This window comes from Telmatherina bonti (assembly GCF_933228915.1).
Source record: "Telmatherina bonti genome assembly, chromosome: 9".
Classification (NCBI taxonomy): domain Eukaryota; kingdom Metazoa; phylum Chordata; class Actinopteri; order Atheriniformes; family Telmatherinidae; genus Telmatherina; species Telmatherina bonti.
In genome coordinates, this window is record NC_136627.1 from 25942684 (window position 1) to 25965135 (window position 22452).

General features: G+C 37.8%; 4 protein-coding genes across 4 annotated transcripts; all 4 read left to right on the forward strand.

Moving 5' to 3' along the window:
• Window positions 1–1105: 1105 nt before the first annotated feature.
• Window positions 1106–4509, forward strand: LOC306760192 (extracellular calcium-sensing receptor-like; the record flags this gene model as incomplete). The annotated part of the gene is made up of 6 exons (XM_079245985.1): window positions 1106–1326; window positions 1472–1769; window positions 1934–2725; window positions 2809–3039; window positions 3176–3299; window positions 3602–4509. 6 exons carry the CDS (start codon window positions 1106–1108, stop codon window positions 4507–4509), a joined length of 2574 nt encoding a protein of 857 aa, XP_079102111.1.
• Window positions 4510–6066: 1557 nt separating this feature from the next.
• Window positions 6067–9526, forward strand: LOC306760193 (extracellular calcium-sensing receptor-like; the record flags this gene model as incomplete). The annotated part of the gene is made up of 6 exons (XM_079245986.1): window positions 6067–6338; window positions 6484–6781; window positions 6946–7737; window positions 7821–8051; window positions 8193–8316; window positions 8619–9526. The coding sequence occupies 6 exons, from the start codon at window positions 6067–6069 to the stop codon at window positions 9524–9526; spliced, it is 2625 nt and encodes an 874-aa protein (XP_079102112.1).
• Window positions 9527–11795: 2269 nt separating this feature from the next.
• Window positions 11796–15956, forward strand: LOC306760615 (extracellular calcium-sensing receptor-like; the record flags this gene model as incomplete). Its single annotated transcript, XM_079246555.1, has 6 exons — window positions 11796–11920; window positions 12040–12334; window positions 12496–13287; window positions 13371–13601; window positions 13739–13862; window positions 15049–15956. The coding sequence occupies exons 1-6, from the start codon at window positions 11832–11834 to the stop codon at window positions 15954–15956; spliced, it is 2439 nt and encodes an 812-aa protein (XP_079102681.1). The 5' UTR covers window positions 11796–11831.
• Window positions 15957–17085: 1129 nt separating this feature from the next.
• On the forward strand, window positions 17086–21000 carry LOC306760194 (extracellular calcium-sensing receptor-like; the record flags this gene model as incomplete). The annotated part of the gene is given in 9 exon segments (XM_079245987.1): window positions 17086–17187; window positions 17305–17366; window positions 17955–18083; window positions 18190–18478; window positions 18640–19094; window positions 19096–19450; window positions 19522–19749; window positions 19860–19983; window positions 20084–21000. Coding segments are annotated over 9 exon segments (2661 nt in total).
• Between the last annotated feature and the right edge of the window lie 1452 nt (window positions 21001–22452).

Genomic DNA, 22452 nt, shown 5'->3' on the forward strand with positions numbered 1-22452 from the left:
GACTTAAAAAAAAAAAAAAAATGTCTATACATCATCTAATTTAGAGTTTTTATCAAGGAAATTTTTTAAATCTCTGTACCATGATGAATTTTTAAAGATAAATAAAAATTCTTTTCATGGCATTTGAATGTTAATGTAGTTTTGGAAAGCAGCACTCTATGTTGTATAACTGCATTTGATTAAAAACCTTCTAAACTGTATAATTGCCATGTTTAAAGTGACCATTTTATTTGTTGTGGGCCTTGATTATGATCTTACGTCTAATAAAGGTTTTGTGTTTAGCTGCTTCATCACTTTATTGTTCAATCTTACTGCTCTTCTCCTGACCTTTGGGGCATTTTCACACTTTGGCACCCCATAATAAAAGCAAACTTGAAATTTGACTTGCATCCTGTCACTTGTCTGAGCCCTCTCTCTTTCTTTCTCTCTCTCTACTCCGTGCTACAAGGGGGTATATAATAATATTCAAAAAGGTTCAGATGCACAGTGTTAAAAAAGTTAAAACATGTTTAGTGTTGCTTAAATCACAGATGAATTTTAGGCCCATCTCACAGAGACTTTAGACAGTACTCCACTATAAATGGCAGTAAATGAAAATGTATTGAAACCATAATGATGGAATATTGGAAGATAGATAGATAGATAGATAGATAGATAGATAGATAGATAGATAGATAGATAGATAGATAGATAGATAGATAGATAGATAGATTGTCTATCAATCTATTTCATTAGAGTCCCAATTTCATTGAACATTATGAACACTGGCATGAATATTGATGAGATAATTAACTTTTTATTGTATTATCTTGATGATGATGATGATGTTGAGGGCAGTTCTTATTCTTTTTATACTTCTTCTTTTCTTAAAACAGGGTATTTGCAATCACTTTTTTTCTTTTGTTGCTTGGGCATCTCCTTTTACTTGCCCCTCCTTGTAGGTCCATGGAGATGAATAATCACTGCTCTTTTTTTCAAAACATCTTTTTTTTTTTTTTTTGTCTGTCCAAACCACATAAATATCAGTGCAAGTCTTTAATCTCCATTTGGCTCCATGAGGTGCCACTCAGTGATCTTGGTGTGCCCACACAGCATGACAGCCAAAATGAGATGGCCAGAGCAGGCTTGCGCAGTCTTACAACTACTGTTGTTTGTGTCTGTCTCTCAGACTAAAGAGCAATTGTGCATACAGATTGGCGATCCTGAGAGTCCTGAGCTTTTTAAGCATGGCGACATTATATTGGGGGGAATCTTTTCATTTCACAGCAACTGGAGGAACAGGCAGAACACCTACAAACAAAAACCCCTGCCACTGCAATGCATCAGGTAAATTAACTAAATATTCATTTTATCACTATTTACAGTAATTATAATACTGTGAAAAAAACAACAGTTTTATTCATTGTGCTTTTGATTTTATTCATAAGAGGAAACTGTTTTTCAAACAAACTATTTATGACTGAATCTACAGTTTGAATTTCAGAGAGTTCCAGTTTGCTCAAGCAATGCTCTTTGCCATTGAGGAGATAAATAACAGCTCAGACCTGCTGCCCGGTATCTCTCTCGGCTATAATATATATGATACTTGCAGTTCAATTGTTAGAAGTTTAAAGGTTGCACTTGCCTTGACCAATGGCAATGACATGATTTCTTCAGCTTCTGAAGAGCCGTGTACCGGAGCTGCACAAGTGCAGGCCATAATGGGAGAAACCTCCTCTTCTCCCAGCACAGCAACAGCTACTTTAATAGGACCATTTCATATCCCAATGGTGAGTAGGATTTCAAAGGTTTATAACATATTTTTGAAAAAAAAGATACTCATTACTCATTTCCAGATAGAACCAATTTGATTTGGTGAATATGTTATTTTCACATGTTTGTTTTCTGTCATTGTTTCATTATTTCAGTTTTTCTGATTTCCTGTTTCTTTTAGATCAGCCACTTCTCCACATGTGCTTGTCTCAGCGATAAGACCAAGTACCCATCTTTCCTTAGAACAATACCCAGTGATTACTACCAGAGCAGAGGCCTGGCCCAGTTAGTCAAGCACTTTGGTTGGACTTGGGTTGGAGCTGTTCGAACCAATGATGATTATGGTAATAATGGTATGGCTACGTTCACAGAAGCTGCCCAGCAGCTGGGCATCTGTCTGGAATATTCTGTTGCTTTCTTCAGAACAGACCCAATAGAAAAAATATTAAAGATTATAAATGTTATTAAGTCTTCCACTTCAAAAGTCATTGTTGCTTTTCTCTCCCATAAAGACATGGATGTGCTTATTCATGAGTTGTCCAACCACAACCTGTCTGGGTACCAGTGGGTTGGCAGTGAATCCTGGATCTTTGATTCTCAAATTGCAGCCATGGATAAGAATCACGTCCTGGATGGAGCTATTGGCCTTTCCATCCCGAAAGCACACGTCAGTGGACTGAGAGAGTTCATGTTTGATGTGAAACCGCTCAATTCATCCAATACTGACTTGTTCACAGAGTTCTGGGAGGAATTATTTAGCTGTAAGTTCAAGCAGTCAAAGTCAGCAGAGACCCTGAAAGTCTGCACTGGACATGAAGATGTGCATGAAGTGAAAAACAGCTTCACTGACATGTCACTCATGCCCATCTTTAATAACGTGTACAAAGGAGTGTATGCAGTGGCTCATGCTCTTCATGCTGTTCTGCGCTGTAACGAAACGTGTGACAACAACGTGCAGCTAGATCCATTCACGGTGAGCTGAACACAAACATAGCTGTTCATGAGCTAATTTAGTGTGAAATGTGTCTTTAACCACATGAATTCCTGCTGTCTTAGATTTTACAGCACATTCAGAAGATTCACTTCAGAACAAAGGAAGGAGATGAAGTTTACTTTAACGAGAAAGGAGATCCAGCAGCAAAGTATGAAATTATAAACTGGCAGCCAAGAGAAAACGGCATTGTGGATTTTGTCACAGTTGGTCTTTATGATACATCTTTACCTTCAGACCAACAACTGAATCTGAATCTAAATAAATCTTTAATTTGGACACAGAACTCACTGCAGGTCAGCTTCTTTTACTGTTTTTTTTTATTTATACAACATTGCTTCATTATATGTTTTAAGCATAACTATTGAAAAGTCCTGAAACAAACCATGATAAATCCTTTTTCTTTCTTCTCATATTGATTTGTTCATACAGGTGCCTGTCTCAGTTTGCAGTGAGAAGTGTCTCCCAGGAACACGTAAGGTGCTTCAGAAAGGAAAGCCTGTCTGCTGCTATGACTGTATACGATGTGCAGAGGGAGAAATGAGCAACATTACAGGTTTAGTCATTTTTAATGCAAAATTTTAATTGTGGTTTCATTCAAATGTAGATGATATGCTGCTTAAACCTGCTGCTGAATGTTCTTAAAGCCTAATTTCTATCAGCATTAGGTAAAAAATGTTACATATTAACACAATTTTGAAAATGAAAATATTTTTTTTAAAAAATTAAAATATTTTATATAATCAGAGATGGACTAGATAACCGTGTTGGGGAAGTATTAGTTCTTCAACTTTACTCACCATGAACACAAAGTATTTTATCAGTAATTAAAACATCTGCTTCAATATTATCCTGCAGATTCGACCACCTGTGTGAGATGCCCCTCTGAATCCTGGTCAAATGACAGGAGAGATGCCTGCATACAGAAGGAGGCTGTGTTTCTATCATATGAAGAAATAATGGGAGCACTGCTCACTGCTGCCTCTTTATTTGGAACCTGCATCACTACTATTGTTGCAGTGATTTTCTTCAAATACAGGAAAACTCCTCTCGTCAGGGCAAACAACGCTGAGTTGAGCTTTCTGCTGCTCTTCTCTTTGACTCTGTGTTTTCTGTGCTCTCTGACCTTCATTGGCCAACCCTCTGAGTGGTCCTGCAAACTGCGCCACACAGCTTTTGGCATCACCTTTGTCCTCTGCATCTCTTGCGTTCTTGGCAAAACAATGGTGGTTTTAATGGCGTTTAAAGCAAGACTTCCTGGCAGAAATGTCATGAAATGGTTTGGACCCACACAGCAGAGACTTAGTGTTCTGGGTTTCACTCTTATACAAGTGATCATATGTATCCTCTGGCTGACCATTTCTCCTCCTTTTCCATTTAAGAATTTCAAGGAATTTAAGGACAAAATCATCTTAGAATGTGCTCTGGGCTCAGCTGTAGGTTTCTGGTCTGTACTGGGGTATATCGGATTACTTGCAATGTTGTGTTTTATTTTTGCATTTCTGGCTCGAAAACTGCCTGATAACTTCAACGAAGCCAAATTCATCACTTTTAGTATGTTGATATTCTGTGCAGTGTGGCTCACTTTCATCCCAGCATATGTCAGCTCTCCTGGAAAGTTCAGTGTTGCTGTGGAAATATTTGCTATTCTTGCTTCCAGCTTTGGACTGCTAATTTGCATCTTCATCCCAAAATGTTACGTCATATTACTCAAACCAAATCAAAATACAAAGAAGAATATTATGGGAAAAGGAGCCCCAAAATAGTTCTTAAAAGGGAAAGCAATGAAGAAAAGCAAACACCCAAATAAGAGATATTTTATCTTTTATTTTCTTAACTTTTTGAGCGGGCTGTGTTTGTGTTTAGCTTCGCTATGTGTCTCTGTCCTCGACAAAACAGCATAAGTAGATAGTCAGCCTAGTGCTGTTGGTGTTCTCTGGGTTGCCTCTTGTCTCTCAGAGCATTAGGATGAAGTACTGACTTAGATTGTACAATGAATGCAAGGTACTACTCAGCTGGACTGTATTGACTAGGATTGGATTGGGGTTTGTTGTATCTGTAATTATCCCCATTAAAAGCATTTTCAGCTAAATGTTGGAGTATGTTCACACTTAATTAAACTCAATTAACCAGACTGTCTCTTTTAGTTCATTTTCAGTCATTAATCGCTGCTTGCGTGATTGTAAATTTGATCACTTTTTGCAGCACTGAGATTCTGTGAACTATTTCATTTTACAGTGATTTAATTGAGACTTAAAAAAAAAACAAAACATGTCTATACATCATCTAATTTAGAGTTTTTATCAAGGAAATTTTTTAAATCTCTGTACCATGATGAATTTTTAAAGATAAATAAAAATTCTTTTCATGGCATTTGAATGTTAATGTAGTTTTGGAAAGCAGCACTCTATGTTGTATAACTGCATTTGATTAAAAACCTTCTAAACTGTATAATTGCCATGTTTAAAGTGACCATTTTATTTGTTGTGGGCCTTGATTATGATCTTACGTCTAATAAAGGTTTTGTGTTTAGCTGCTTCATCACTTTATTGTTCAATCTTACTGCTCTTCTCCTGACCTTTGGGGCATTTTCACACTTTGGCACCCCATAATAAAAGCAAACTTGAAATTTGACTTGCATCCTGTCACTTGTCTGAGCCCTCTCTCTTTCTTTCTCTCTCTCTACTCCGTGCTACAAGGGGGTATATAATAATATTCAAAAAGGTTCAGATGCACAGTGTTAAAAAAGTTAAAACATGTTTAGTGTTGCTTAAATCACAGATGAATTTTAGGCCCATCTCACAGAGACTTTAGACAGTACTCCACTATAAATGGCAGTAAATGAAAATGTATTGAAACCATAATGATGGAATATTGGAAGATAGATAGATAGATAGATAGATAGATAGATAGATAGATAGATAGATAGATAGATAGATAGATAGATAGATAGATAGATAGATAGATAGATAGATAGATTGTCTATCAATCTATTTCATTAGAGTCCCAATTTCATTGAACATTATGAACACTGGCATGAATATTGATGAGATAATTAACTTTTTATTGTATTATCTTGATGATGATGATGATGTTGAGGGCAGTTCTTATTCTTTTTATACTTCTTCTTTTCTTAAAACAGGGTATTTGCAATCACTTTTTTTCTTTTGTTGCTTGGGCATCTCCTTTTACTTGCCCCTCCTTGTAGGTCCATGGAGATGAATAATCACTGCTCTTTTTTTCAAAACATCTTTTTTTTTTTTTTTTTTGTCTGTCCAAACCACATAAATATCAGTGCAAGTCTTTAATCTCCATTTGGCTCCATGAGGTGCCACTCAGTGATCTTGGTGTGCCCACACAGCATGACAGCCAAAATGAGATGGCCAGAGCAGGCTTGCGCAGTCTTACAACTACTGTTGTTTGTGTCTGTCTCTCAGACTAAAGAGCAATTGTGCATACAGATTGGCGATCCTGAGAGTCCTGAGCTTTTTAAGCATGGCGACATTATATTGGGGGGAATCTTTTCATTTCACAGCAACTGGAGGAACAGGCAGAACACCTACAAACAAAAACCCCTGCCACTGCAATGCATCAGGTAAATTAACTAAATATTCATTTTATCACTATTTACAGTAATTATAATACTGTGAAAAAAACAACAGTTTTATTCATTGTGCTTTTGATTTTATTCATAAGAGGAAACTGTTTTTCAAACAAACTATTTATGACTGAATCTACAGTTTGAATTTCAGAGAGTTCCAGTTTGCTCAAGCAATGCTCTTTGCCATTGAGGAGATAAATAACAGCTCAGACCTGCTGCCCGGTATCTCTCTCGGCTATAATATATATGATACTTGCAGTTCAATTGTTAGAAGTTTAAAGGTTGCACTTGCCTTGACCAATGGCAATGACATGATTTCTTCAGCTTCTGAAGAGCCGTGTACCGGAGCTGCACAAGTGCAGGCCATAATGGGAGAAACCTCCTCTTCTCCCAGCACAGCAACAGCTACTTTAATAGGACCATTTCATATCCCAATGGTGAGTAGGATTTCAAAGGTTTATAACATATTTTTGAAAAAAAAGATACTCATTACTCATTTCCAGATAGAACCAATTTGATTTGGTGAATATGTTATTTTCACATGTTTGTTTTCTGTCATTGTTTCATTATTTCAGTTTTTCTGATTTCCTGTTTCTTTTAGATCAGCCACTTCTCCACATGTGCTTGTCTCAGCGATAAGACCAAGTACCCATCTTTCCTTAGAACAATACCCAGTGATTACTACCAGAGCAGAGGCCTGGCCCAGTTAGTCAAGCACTTTGGTTGGACTTGGGTTGGAGCTGTTCGAACCAATGATGATTATGGTAATAATGGTATGGCTACGTTCACAGAAGCTGCCCAGCAGCTGGGCATCTGTCTGGAATATTCTGTTGCTTTCTTCAGAACAGACCCAATAGAAAAAATATTAAAGATTATAAATGTTATTAAGTCTTCCACTTCAAAAGTCATTGTTGCTTTTCTCTCCCATAAAGACATGGATGTGCTTATTCATGAGTTGTCCAACCACAACCTGTCTGGGTACCAGTGGGTTGGCAGTGAATCCTGGATCTTTGATTCTCAAATTGCAGCCATGGATAAGAATCACGTCCTGGATGGAGCTATTGGCCTTTCCATCCCGAAAGCACACGTCAGTGGACTGAGAGAATTCATGTTTGATGTGAAACCGCTCAATTCATCCAATACTGACTTGTTCACAGAGTTCTGGGAGGAATTATTTAGCTGTAAGTTCAAGCAGTCAAAGTCAGCAGAGACCCTGAAAGTCTGCACTGGACATGAAGATGTGCATGAAGTGAAAAACAGCTTCACTGACATGTCACTCATGCCCATCTTTAATAACGTGTACAAAGGAGTGTATGCAGTGGCTCATGCTCTTCATGCTGTTCTGCGCTGTAACGAAACGTGTGACAACAACGTGCAGCTAGATCCATTCACGGTGAGCTGAACACAAACATAGCTGTTCATGAGCTAATTTAGTGTGAAATGTGTCTTTAACCACATGAATTCCTGCTGTCTTAGATTTTACAGCACATTCAGAAGATTCACTTCAGAACAAAGGAAGGAGATGAAGTTTACTTTAACGAGAAAGGAGATCCAGCAGCAAAGTATGAAATTATAAACTGGCAGCCAAGAGAAAACGGCATTGTGGATTTTGTCACAGTTGGTCTTTATGATACATCTTTACCTTCAGACCAACAACTGAATCTGAATCTAAATAAATCTTTAATTTGGACACAGAACTCACTGCAGGTCAGCTTCTTTTACTGTTTTTTTTTTTTTTATTTATACAACATTGCTTCATTATATGTTTTAAGCATAACTATTGAAAAGTCCTGAAACAAACCATGATAAATCCTTTTTCTTTCTTCTCATATTGATTTGTTCATACAGGTGCCTGTCTCAGTTTGCAGTGAGAAGTGTCTCCCAGGAACACGTAAGGTGCTTCAGAAAGGAAAGCCTGTCTGCTGCTATGACTGTATACGATGTGCAGAGGGAGAAATGAGCAACATTACAGGTTTAGTCATTTTTAATGCAAAATTTTAATTGTGGTTTCATTCAAATGTAGATGATATGCTGCTTAAACCTGCTGCTGAATGTTCTTAAAGCCTAATTTCTATCAGCATTAGGTAAAAAATGTTACATATTAACACAATTTTGAAAATGAAAATATTTTTTTTTAAAAATTAAAATATTTTATATAATCAGAGATGGACTAGATAACCGTGTTGGGGAAGTATTAGTTCTTCAACTTTACTCACCATGAACACAAAGTATTTTATCAGTAATTAAAACATCTGCTTCAATATTATCCTGCAGATTCGACCACCTGTGTGAGATGCCCCTCTGAATCCTGGTCAAATGACAGGAGAGATGCCTGCATACAGAAGGAGGCTGTGTTTCTATCATATGAAGAAATAATGGGAGCACTGCTCACTGCTGCCTCTTTATTTGGAACCTGCATCACTACTATTGTTGCAGTGATTTTCTTCAAATACAGGAAAACTCCTCTCGTCAGGGCAAACAACGCTGAGTTGAGCTTTCTGCTGCTCTTCTCTTTGACTCTGTGTTTTCTGTGCTCTCTGACCTTCATTGGCCAACCCTCTGAGTGGTCCTGCAAACTGCGCCACACAGCTTTTGGCATCACCTTTGTCCTCTGCATCTCTTGCGTTCTTGGCAAAACAATAGTGGTTTTAATGGCGTTTAAAGCAAGACTTCCTGGCAGAAATGTCATGAAATGGTTTGGCCCCACACAGCAGAGACTTAGTGTTCTGGGTTTCACTCTTATACAAGTGATCATATGTATCCTCTGGCTGACCATTTCTCCTCCTTTTCCATTTAAGAATTTCAAGGAATTTAAGGACAAAATCATCTTAGAATGTGCTCTGGGCTCAGCTGTAGGTTTCTGGTCTGTACTGGGGTATATCGGATTACTTGCAATGTTGTGTTTTATTTTTGCATTTCTGGCTCGAAAACTGCCTGATAACTTCAACGAAGCCAAATTCATCACTTTTAGTATGTTGATATTCTGTGCAGTGTGGCTCACTTTCATCCCAGCATATGTCAGCTCTCCTGGAAAGTTCAGTGTTGCTGTGGAAATATTTGCTATTCTTGCTTCCAGCTTTGGACTGCTAATTTGCATCTTCATCCCAAAATGTTACGTCATATTACTCAAACCAAATCAAAATACAAAGAAGAATATTATGGGAAAGGGAGCCCCAAAATAATTGTCAAAACATAAATCACTGTTATGTCAAACACACACACACACACACACACACACACACACACACACACACACACACACACACTTCTTAGTGTATGTTCGTCTTTTTGTGGACCATAGATAGCATGGTGGCATGTTATATACTGCTGGTTGTTAATATATTACAGACCCATCATCTGTTTTTTTTTAAAGATTCCCTTATAATTTGTTCTTTCTCACCAACAATGTTGCTTGCTCAGCTTTGATTCAGCCTGACTAAGAATTTCATCCAATCTAACATTTGAGGAGGTAATAATGAGAATGGAAAGGATTAATAAATCTGGTGCACTAAAAAAATTCAAATTCCTTCACATTATCAATCACATTTGTGGACTGACAAGATGCAATGCACATCTGGTTTAAGGGTACAAATACAAGAAAGCTCAAACGGTTTAAGTAACAGTGTTATTGTGGTTACCAGTTAACTTCCTAACTGGTATACTTAAATCTTATTCCTGATCCGACCCTCATTTTGTCTCGTCTCACAAAATCAGCCAATTATAACTCTTTTAAATGCATTCAGCTGTGTGTTCCTTTTGTGAAGTCCCAGTCAGTAGATGTATCAGAAACTATATCAATGAAGCAAAATAAAAAATCTCTGAACTTTAACAGTTGTTTTTTTTTAAATCTCTGTCAAGTATAAATGAACTACAATATGTTTTAAGATACCAGTCTTGCAGCATTGCAGAAAAACACATGAACGGAGGGTATTAATGCATTTTTTGTGGAAAAAAAACAAATCAAAAAACAGTAAAACTCCTCAGAAGGACATCAACAAAAAAAAAACCCAAATATAGAAATATAAGCATGATTTTGATGCCATGAAAACAAGGAGACGCTAAACCAAACTTTGCAGTTAGTGGGTGATGGTAAGATCAACTGTGATTCATTCATTCATTCATTCATCAATTCATTCATTCATTGCAAATGGTGTGTCAAAACTTTCAAACAGGTTGACATCACTACTGAAGGAAGACCAAAGGTCAAGAGGGTTCCAAAAGTACAATTTTCCTGTTTTACTCATCCAGACTTAGAAAATTTAGTGCTATCCATAATGTTCTGTCATGAACTCTGTCCAACAAGGATTTTACAGAATATTGGCTTTCTTTTTTAAGACACATTTTAAAATTGTCTGCAGGATCCAATATTTGTTTATTTTAGAACAGAATCTAATAGAAGCATTTAGAAAGTAGAAAAATTGGTCTTTTGGCGACCAAATATGAGGGTATATTAATATGAAGAAACCATCCAGCCTGTCTGTAAATCTTAAATCTGGTAAATATAAAACAACCAATCCAACGGAGTTATTTTAATGTTCACACAATTTATCAAGTATTTCAATCTCATTAAATTTATTTTAATTTCATTCTAATGCTCCAGTCACAGGCCTAGTATGACAAGATCCTTTGTGTCATATGAACCATAAAGGTCTAAAAGCAACAATATAAAAGTTTGTCCTCAGTGTAAAATTAATATCTTGCAAATAAACTTTATGATCCGGACTGTGTGGCCATGGCAGGTCACACAGTCCGGTCATCCTGATGGTCATGGCAGAAGGTTTTACATCAACATCAGGCTCCATCAGGTGGTGGGTCTACAGCTGTGATTTATGGCTTTGTACCTTTACAGCACCAATCACTGGTCTGAATGCTGGATTTTCCAGTAAAACATCAAACTATGTACAAAAAAGAAAACATGCTGTCTGCATTTCAGAAACACCCTCTAGTACTGTACTGGATTGATCAAATTGGTTGAAATTGAACACACAAATGAATGGTTGGATAATTCAAGGATGACTTCCCCAAGCAATGGGGGTTTAGTTATTCTGCATTTAATGGTTGTTTTGCAGCAACGTTTTGACTGCTTTGTTGTTTACAATTCATCCCCTTTAATTTGCAAGTATTTATTCATATGTAAAATAAAAATCATAAACTACTAAATATTTGTGTCATATATCACACTTAAAAAAATACTAAAAAAAAAATCTGGTTCTACATTTGCTCTTTCAGTGTCTGAACGCCTCCCTGTTCTTGCCCCACCTTTTAAATCCACAGAGATATCGTTCTTCCTCTGTTATATGCTGATATAAATGCAAATGACAGTTTTATTCTTTGGCTCTTTCACGCTGCATGATGACAAGACAAAGATGGCTGCAGCAGACTTGTGCACTTTTGCAAATGTTGTTGGTAGTATGTGTCCCTCAGGCTGAGAAGTGCAGACAAAGAGGAGATCATGAGAGCCCTCAGTTATTTAAGGATGGTGATATTATGTTAGGAGGAATATTCTCTTTCCACAGCAGCTGGAAGATCAGGCAGGATGATTATACAGTAAAGCCCGTGCCTCTGCAATGCACAAGGTAAAAAACAATATTAAGAATACACAAAAGATTAATCTTATCTCTTTATTGGATTTTTATTCTGTTAATTTCAGCTAATTATTGCTTGTAATATTATATTTCAACCTGTCTGCATGTAGTTTAAATTTCAGAGGCTTCCAGTTTGCTCAGGCAATGCTTTTTGCTATTGAGGAGATTAACAACAGCACCGACCTGCTGCCGGGCATTTCTCTGGGCTTTAAAATTTATGATGCTTGTGGTTCCATTGCCAGAAGTGTAAGAGTTGTCTTGCTTTTGCTTAATGGTAATGAAATAATGGCTTCACCTTCAAATGCTTGTACAAAACCAGCACAAGTGCAAGCCATAATGGGAGAAACTTCGTCTTCTCCCAGTGCAGCGATAGCAACTGTCATCGGTCCATTTCATATACCACAGGTGAGGAGGGTTATTAAAACTGTTTATGTCTTTGCTGGGGAAAAAGAAAAACAAAACAGAAAAAGAAAAAGGAAAAGAAAACAAAAACAAAGTGTTAGCATATAATGCTTACATTTCAGAAAGTGAGATGTATCTGGATTTATTTATGTGTTTTCTTTTAGATCAGCCACTTCTCCACATGTGCTTGTCTCAGCGATAAGACCAAGTACCCATCCTTCCTTAGAACAATACCCAGTGATTACTACCAGAGCAGAGGCCTGGCTAAGCTAGTCAAGCACTTTGGTTGGACTTGGGTTGGAGCTGTTAGAACCAATGATGATTATGGTAATAATGGTATGGCTACGTTCACAGAAGCTGCCCAGCAGCTGGGCATCTGTCTGGAATATTCTGTTGCTTTCTTCAGAACAGACCCGATCGAAAAAATACAGAAGATAATTGACATTATCAAGGCTTCCACTTCAAAAGTCATTGTTGCTTTTCTCTCCCATATGGATATGGATGTGCTTCTTCATGAGTTTTCCAACCACAACCTGTCTGGGTACCAGTGGGTTGGCAGTGAAGGCTGGATTTTTGATTCTCAAACTGCAGCAACAGACACAAATAATATCCTGGATGGAGCTATTGGCCTTTCCATCCCGAAAGCACACGTCAGTGGACTGAGAGAGTTCATGTTTGATGTGAAACCGCTCAATTCATCCAATACTGACTTGTTCACAGAGTTCTGGGAGGAATTATTTAGCTGTAAGTTCAAGCAGTCAAAGTCAGCAGAGACCCTGAAAGTCTGCACTGGACATGAAGATGTGCATGAAGTGAAAAACAGCTTCACTGACATGTCACTCATGCCCATCTTTAATAACGTGTACAAAGGAGTGTATGCAGTGGCTCATGCTCTTCATGCTGTTCTGCGCTGTAACGAAACATGTGACAACAACGTGCAACTAGATCCGTTCACGGTGAGCTGAACACAAACATAGCTGTTCATGAGCTAATTTAGTGTGAAATGTGTCTTTAACCATATGAATATCTGCTGTCTTAGATTTTACAGCACATTCAGAAGATTCACTTCAGAACAAAGGAAGGAGATGAAGTTTACTTTAACGAAAAAGGAGATCCAGCAGCAAAGTATGAAATTATAAACTGGCAGCCAAGAGAAAACGGCATTGTGGATTTTGTCACAGTTGGTCTTTATGATACATCTTTACCTTCAGACCAACAACTGAATCTGAATCCAAATAAATATTTAATTTGGACACAGAACTCACTGCAGGTCAGCTTCTTTTACTGTTTTTTTATTTATTTATACAACATTGCTTCATTATATGTTTTAAACATAACTATTGAAAAGTCCTGAAACAAACCATGATAAATCCTTTTCTTTCTTCTCATATTGATTTGTTCATACAGGTGCCTGTCTCAGTTTGCAGTGAGAAGTGTCTCCCAGGAACACGTAAAGTGCTTCAGAAAGGAAAGCCTGTCTGCTGCTATGACTGTATGCGTTGTGCAGAGGGAGAAATGAGCAACATTACAGGTTCAGTATTATTCAATGCATGATTTTTCATTTGTTTTACCAAAATTAAAGAGAATTTAAGTTAACAAACCCATTCCTCACCAAGCATTAAAGTGGCTGTATTATGCACATTTCAGTGTAATTTCTTTTAATATGTAAGTCCAGAAGCTCAAGAAATAATCAAGCATTTTTCACAAACATCTCTATTAATTTTGTATTGATCCTCTGAGATCAGGCTTTGCCAGGCACAAGCGAACATGCAGAAAAAGCTCCGCCCTCTGTCCTGCCCGCAGGCTGTGTCTAATTGGTCAACTGCTTGGAGTGCTGAGCAGTGAAGGTGGATGTGGCTTTCTTCTCATGTACGTGCACAACCAAGAGAAGATGAACAATCATTGAGTCCCTCCATCGGGACATCACTCCATTTTTTTTAAGTCAAAAAAACAAAAAAACAAAATTGTTTCCAAATGTTTCTGTTAACATGGAAACCAAATGTAGAGAATGCTGGAAAACTCATGCATGTGTTTGGGTGATAAAACAAAAACAGCGCTGCACATATGTCTGATGAGTATTCAACAAGATAACACTGTAAAAAGCTCAGAAAACTAGAAATAGCATAATAGATCCCCTTTAATAAAGTTAAAGGGTCCAAATACTTCTCAGATTAGCAAAATAAAGTCACAAGAGAACCTATATCAGATACAACCCTAGCAGAGCTAAACAGACTTGGGTACAAGTCAAGAACAAGCACATAAACATTCTTCACAATCCACAAACCACCAACATGGGCAGGCCATTTTCCAAGAGACCCATTGGTGAGGAAGTGGTACTTTATACTCTCTTATCAAGATCATAAGCTCTTGAATGGCTATCAAGAACTGGATAGCCATTCAGTGTTATTTACCTTGGTGATTTACCCAGGTAAGAAGTTAATCACCATTGTAGTATGAAAGACCATTAAACCCCTTCTTAACCACAGTAAGACAGAATCATGCTTTGTTGTACACCCCCCTTACCAAGGTATTGCTTACTGCAGAGTATGCAAGAGGCTCAAAACTGTAATCTCCTCAGCTCTGGTCAAGCCATGCTTTTATTAGTCAACTCATTATAATCTCAAAACTTTGTTACTTTTTGGGGTGTCACAAAAAAAGAAAGAAAGAAAATTATCTAAACTGCAAGTACAATATGTCCTGTCATTATTGTCCTGCAGATTCGACCACCTGTGTGAGATGCCCCTCTGAATCCTGGTCAAATGACAGGAGAGATGCCTGCATACAGAAGGAGGCTGTGTTTCTATCATATGAAGAAATAATGGGAGCACTGCTCACTGCTGCCTCTTTATTTGGAACCTGCATCACTACTATTGTTGCAGTGATTTTCTTCAAATACAGGAAAACTCCTCTCGTCAGGGCAAACAACGCTGAGTTGAGCTTTCTGCTGCTCTTCTCTTTGACTCTGTGTTTTCTGTGCTCTCTGACCTTCATTGGCCAACCCTCTGAGTGGTCCTGCAAACTGCGCCACACAGCTTTTGGCATCACCTTTGTCCTCTGCATCTCTTGCGTTCTTGGCAAAACAATGGTGGTTTTAATGGCGTTTAAAGCAAGACTTCCTGGCAGAAATGTCATGAAATGGTTTGGACCCACACAGCAGAGACTTAGTGTTCTGGGTTTCACTCTTATACAAGTGATCATATGTATCCTCTGGCTGACCATTTCTCCTCCTTTTCCATTTAAGAATTTCAAGGAATTTAAGGACAAAATCATCTTAGAATGTGCTCTGGGCTCAGCTGTAGGTTTCTGGTCTGTACTGGGGTATATCGGATTACTTGCAATGTTGTGTTTTATTTTTGCATTTCTGGCTCGAAAACTGCCTGATAACTTCAACGAAGCCAAATTCATCACTTTTAGTATGTTGATATTCTGTGCAGTGTGGCTCACTTTCATCCCAGCATATGTCAGCTCTCCTGGAAAGTTCAGTGTTGCTGTGGAAATATTTGCTATTCTTGCTTCCAGCTTTGGACTGCTAATTTGCATCTTCATCCCAAAATGTTACGTCATATTACTCAAACCAAATCAAAATACAAAGAAGAATATTATGGGAAAGGGAGCCCCAAAATGACTCTTCAAATGTCGAAAGTTGTGGTCACAAAAGCTTTTTATTTGCAAGTTTTAGTGAGTTCTATGTGTCTGTCTGTCCTCTGGGCCCCATCAGCTGCTCCCACCCTATATGTTGCTCAGCATTTCATGCTTTCTCAGGATCTCAATTTGTGGATTAAATTAATTGGTTTGTTTTGCTTGACAAGTTTTTAAATTCATCTTGAAATTTCATTAGAGATTAACATGAACTGAGTTGATTAAGCTGCACTGAATTGCATCATAAATTAATTCAATTAGAACTTGGAGGAATTTGTGTATAAATGAACAGACATGAATTGTTTTTAAGTTAACTTGAATGAATTTTCTTTTAGTGCTTCTGCTATAATAAATAAAATACAGTGTGAATGTACTGAAACAAATTTAACTCAATAAATCACAGTTTGTCTTTGGTCATCAGTAAACGATGGGTTAATCTGCTTCATTTCAACTTGAGAATAAACAACACAGTGGATTAAAATGTTTTTTGTGCTCCGGTGGTTACTTATTTGGCTCAATTTTTATGCGTTTGCATTTTGTCAACTGTTCTGTGTGGATTAATTTGTTTGCACAACACTGACTGTAGTCATGTGACTAGGACTGAGAAATATAACAGCATAGAAAGTATGTAATACTTTAGATGCCTTCAAACTCAACTCTATTTTAGTGACAGGCTGCATACCTAACAATTTCCCGCTTAAACATGAGTTGTTGTTTTTTTTTCTGGTGATGAATACAAATCAGCAATAGCTGCCCCCAAAGCCAAAAAAAAACACTTAACAGTGAAAGACACATTGCACCTAACCAGCCTCTCATTGAGTTGCTCCTTTCGGACAGACATAACCAAGGTCATACATGTATTTATTACTCATTTTCTAGTCATAAAGGTTTTGCAGCTGTAAATGAATGCTGGCAAATCTCAGTTTGGTCTTCCTGAAAAAATATCTGCCCGAGAAATTCCCATTTGTAAATATGTGAGGGTTTGCATTACTTTTGTAAACATCTGCACATGGACACAAAGCAAAAAACTTGCAGAATTCTAAAGTTGCTGTAATTTTGCCCTTGTTTTTAACTGACATGATGAAGACAAATCAAATTGTTCAATCAGAGAGCAGATGGCTTTCCCTTCTCCACAGTGCTCCAGGCTCTTGAAGGGAGTAGATTGCTTTCAAAGACAGATGATGGTGCGACCAGAGAGGTCCATTAAGTGGCACTTGGTGTGACTACTCTGTCACTAAATGAATGGGATGAATGATTATCACATCATCAGACAAAATGATGTTACTTAGTCTGAGCGTTGGAATTTTGTGACTTTTTTTTTTTCTTTGTACAAGGTGTGGGAGAAGAGCATGTCTCCCATTCACTCTCCAGAGGACAGCCCTGCCTTTGACATAGTGCAAGTAGATAGAGCCAGCTGTTTACATAAAGCATGTATGCAGGCAGATAAAGTGCCATCTGTCAAAATAAAAAAATAAATAATTAATTAACACACAGCAGGATCCCTCTTCTCATACCCGGTCTTGAAAATAAAAGATGAACAAACACGCCTCACCATTATGTATTAATGAAACCCATCTTTTGCTTAACAGAACTGTATTTCCTATATGTATCTATAATATTCCACATTTTAACTTGTGGATTAAATATAAACTTTTTAGTTTTCAATCAATATAATTAGATATATAACAATCATACAATGGTCAAAGTGCTTGTATATTTCTTTTGTACACAACTACAAAAACTGGAATCAAAGAAAAAAAAAAAATCACAGACAAAAGCATGTTTGGCAGAACTTGTTTGGGTGGTCTCCTGAGGTTAAGTCAGGAGACCATGACAACCCCACCCCTGCTGCTGAATGTGTATAAAGCTCTGCCATGAGATGAATGTTCTGAACTTTAGGGCAGGGCAGAATTATGCCATTACTGGGATTGTTCTTCTTTGTTCTACTAACAGGGAAAGTAAGGTCTGTGTGTCAACTGATCAGCCTCACACAACCACCTGAACTAGCTCAAGATGGCGACCTTTTCATTGGAGGCATTTTTTCTTTTCGCACAGGGCAGGATTATGTCACTGACACATTTCAGACAATTCCAAAATTTCGAAAATGCAACAAGTACGTACTGTCAGTCTTTTTTTATGTCTTTATTGCACATCTGTCAGATAATTCTCTTTTTGGGCTTTCAGTCATGTTGTAAAGATAAGTGCATCTTGCATTTCAGTTTCGACATGAGAGAATTTAAATTTGCTCAAACAATGATCTTTGCCATAAATGAAATCAACAAAAACTCCGAACTTCTCGTTGATGTTAAACTTGGCTACAAAATCTATAATAACTGTGGAACCATGGACATAATGAGAGCCGCACTCGCACTTGTGAGTGGAGTAAAGGCGGAAATCAGTGACGACAACTGCACAAAAACTGAAACAGTGCAAGCTATTGTGGGGCATTCGGGATCAAGACCAACACTTGCATTTGCACAGGTTGTTGGAAGGTTTCAGATACCTGTGGTAAGTCAAGCATGTCATGTCTATGAACTTAGTGTGACGTACATCTATTTTGTGATGTTAAGTGCTTTAAAACATTCATGCAAAATTCATTACATCCGCCTTAAATATCATGAAGTGCAAGAGAAGTTATAATTGTCTCTGCGACTGAATTTTCCCTGCAGATCAGCCACTTTGCCACCTGTGCCTGCCTCAGCAATAGAAGAGAGTATCCTACTTTTTTCAGAACTATTCCCAGTGACTCCTATCAAAGCAGAGCTTTGGCAAAGCTGGTCAAGCATTTTGGTTGGACTTGGGTTGGAGCGGTAGCTGTGAATAATGAATATGGTTTGAACGGCATCGCAGCATTTATTCAAGCTTCGCAAGAATATGGAGTGTGCATTGAGTACTCGGAAGCATTTTCATCATCAGATCCTCCACATGTTTTACAGAGAATAACAGAGCGCATTAAGCAGTCTACTGCCAAAGTGATTATGGCTTTCATGTCCCACAGAGAAATCAAACTGCTGGCTTCTGAGTTGTACAAACACAACATTACAGGACTGCAGTGGATTGGTAGTGATGCATGGATTACAGATCCCTCATTGACAGACAGCGAGGCACACCGAATCTTGGTGGGCTCTTGGTTTCACTGTTGCCAAAGTCAAGATCCCAGGGCTAGAGGAGTATCTGAGGCAGCTTCACCCCTCACAGTTCCCTGACAGCCAGTTTGTCAGAGATTTCTGGGAAGAGGTGTTTGACTGCTCTCTAAATGGCACTGTGGACACACACAAGCAGCCATGCAGCGGCTTTGAAAGCTTGCAAAATGTTGACTCACAATTTACTGAAGTGGCGGAGCTCAGATTCACATATAATGTCTACAAGTCCGTTTACGCCGTGGCTCATGCTCTTGACCAACTGATGAAATGTGATCACACTCCAGGGTTCCCTTTTAATGGGACGTGTTCTGATCCCAAACACATCGAACCATGGAAGGTGAGTAAATGATGGCTAATTGTAAAAGATTGATTGCATTTGGAGAAACTCATTACTTTTTTCCTATATAGGTTTTAAAGCATCTTAATGCTGTCAATTTCACCGCTGTGAATGGAGAAAGAGTTCATTTTGACATTAATGGCGATTCACCAGCAAGATATGAACTCGTAAATTTACAAATTACCAACAAAGGACTAATGGAAGGAGAAACTGTTGGCATATATGATGCATCGTTTCCAGAGGAGCATGAGTTTATTATGAACAACAACCCAGTGATCTGGGGAAATGGCTTGAATCAGGTAAAACTGAGGTTATTATTGTTGTGTAAATTGCTCCAGTTTGTTTTAAACGTTGATTTATTTTTTTCTCTCTTATTTTACCTTCACTTAATTATCTTTGTCTGCGTGAGATGCCTGTGTCAGTCTGCAGCAACATATGTCTCCCAGGAACTCGTAAGGTCCTCCAGAAAGGAAAGCCAGTCTGCTGCTACAACTGTATACCCTGTTCAGCAGGCGAAATCAGTAATTCAACTGGTAAAGAGTTAACACAATTAAATCAAAATTCATGTGACCCCAAACCTTTTATTAACTCTATAATTACCTGTCTTTTTCTCTGTTTTAATTCATTTTGCAGATTCAATACACTGCATACCGTGTCCTTTGAAGTACTGGTCTAACAAACAGAGAGATGCCTGCATCCCAAAACCAGTAGAATTTCTGGCATATGATGACATTTTGGGGACACTGATTGCATCATTTTCTTTGCTGGGAATTTTTCTGACTATTACCATAACTGTGATTTTCTACTGCCACAAGGAGACCCCGTTAGTACGAGCCAACAATTCCGAGCTAAGCTTCCTGCTGCTCTTCTCCCTGACTCTGTGCTTCCTGTGCTCTCTGACCTTCATTGGTCGCCCTACTGAGTGGTCCTGTATGCTGCGACACACAGCATTCGGCATCACGTTTGTCCTCTGCATCTCTTGTGTCCTGGGGAAAACAATGGTTGTTTTAATCGCATTCAGGGCAACACTTCCAGGAAGTAAAATGATAAAGTGGTTTGGGCCTGTTCAGCAGAGACTGAGTGTTATGGCTTTTAGCCTCATACAAGTTTCAATCTGCATACTTTGGCTAGCAATAAGCCCCCCTTTCCCTTTCATGAATATGCTGCTGTATAAGGACAGAATCATCTTGCAGTGTAACCTTGGCTCAGCTGTAGCGTTTTGTGCTGTACTGGGGTATATAGGACTTATGGCTGTCTTATGCTTTATACTTGCATTTTTGGCTCGAAAGTTGCCCGATAATTTTAATGAAGCTAAATTTATCACCTTCAGCATGCTGATTTTCTGCTCGGTCTGGATTGCCTTCGTCCCAGCATATGTCAGCTCTCCTGGGAAATTCACTGATGCCGTTGAAACGTTTGCTATCTTGGCCTCCAGTTATGGACTTCTGTTCTGCATTTTTCTACCAAAATGTTACATCATCTTATTTAGGCCAGAACACAATACTAAGAAACACATGATGAGACCGAAATATAAACATGATATAACTTAACACATTGTTATTTAGTTCTTTAACTTTGGTTAGTCAACATTTCATTTCAGCATATAAACTGTAATCTGTGCTGTAGTGCATCATTTTGTCGTAGTGAATAAATATTTACCTTGTGTTTTAATATGTTAATATACCCTGTCGTGTGTAAACAACATGATAAAGAAAGCACAAAAACACAGTTTATAAATATTTTCATACCATGGTCAGTGATAATTCATTATTATATTATTATAAACACACAGGCAAGTTAAATCACTGTAATATCACTCTGTCACAGGCATCACCATAGCAACATGGTAATCAATTGATTCAGATCACCTGGATTTGATGTTAATAAGAGGAACGTGCCGTAGCTTGACTGCAATAATTTGGCAAAAAAAGTACATTGAGGCCAACATACAATAGCTCCTATACTTTAGCATATTTAGCAGGTTTTTAGAAAAATATATATATTTTTTTAAATAAAATGTTTACTGTGTGGAACCATGGAATAAGCAAGTTAAATAACTCAGATCTGTGCATTAAATGGTTATATTGCAATTTACAGAGGAACTGCGCATTGTGGTGTTCTAGACTCCACATTGTGCATTAAAACTGTTTAATGCACGGCTCCTCTATAGTTGCAGTAATAGCTTGTTTTGCAAATTCGCTTGAATTTGCCTCTAATTTCCTTAGTGATAGTTTCAATGTAAATTTATAATACAGCTAGGTGAAAACATAAGACTAAATACATTATATTTGCTTCACTGTGAATCAACCGATTTCATCTATGGCCAGTTTTTGAGCTGTATTTTTCTCTTCTTTCTTCCTGATCAGCGGAGGGAAACCTCCCTCGAGTGAGTACTTGTTGTAACTCCATCACACGGTTTGGTTCACTTGAGAAAAGTGCACGATGAAAGCAAATTAAACCACACAAAATTGTGAATTTTTTTTAAATCCTCAACCAATTCAACTAAGTCCCTTAGACTATCTTGGAGTGAATGGGGCTTTGATTGGCCGTCACATTCTCAATCTTGACCCACAATGAAAATCTTTGTAGTGTAGTGGGAAAGATTTCATTGTGAAATATAAACACAACTATGTTTTGAAATAACTATTGCAACATTAAATAATGCAACATGGAATGTGAGTCAGAAAAATTTGTCCAACACAATGTTATTATGGGCTTTTTATAATTTTTTTTCCAGACGGTGTCCAGTCCCCATCAGCTTGTGCTCAGCAAATTACACAAACATCTGCATCTCTGTTGATGATATGTAAAATTGCACATTTTTTCTGTGCATTAACACAGACATGGACATTGGCCAGTGGAGAATTCAGTGCTACTAGAGAGACATTAGGAGGTTATCTCTGTAACTACACTGAAGAAAATGAATGTTTGGAAAGATTTGTTATTTTAGGACAAGATTATGTACCGACTAAAAAACAAAGGAAAAATGATAAACATTAAAA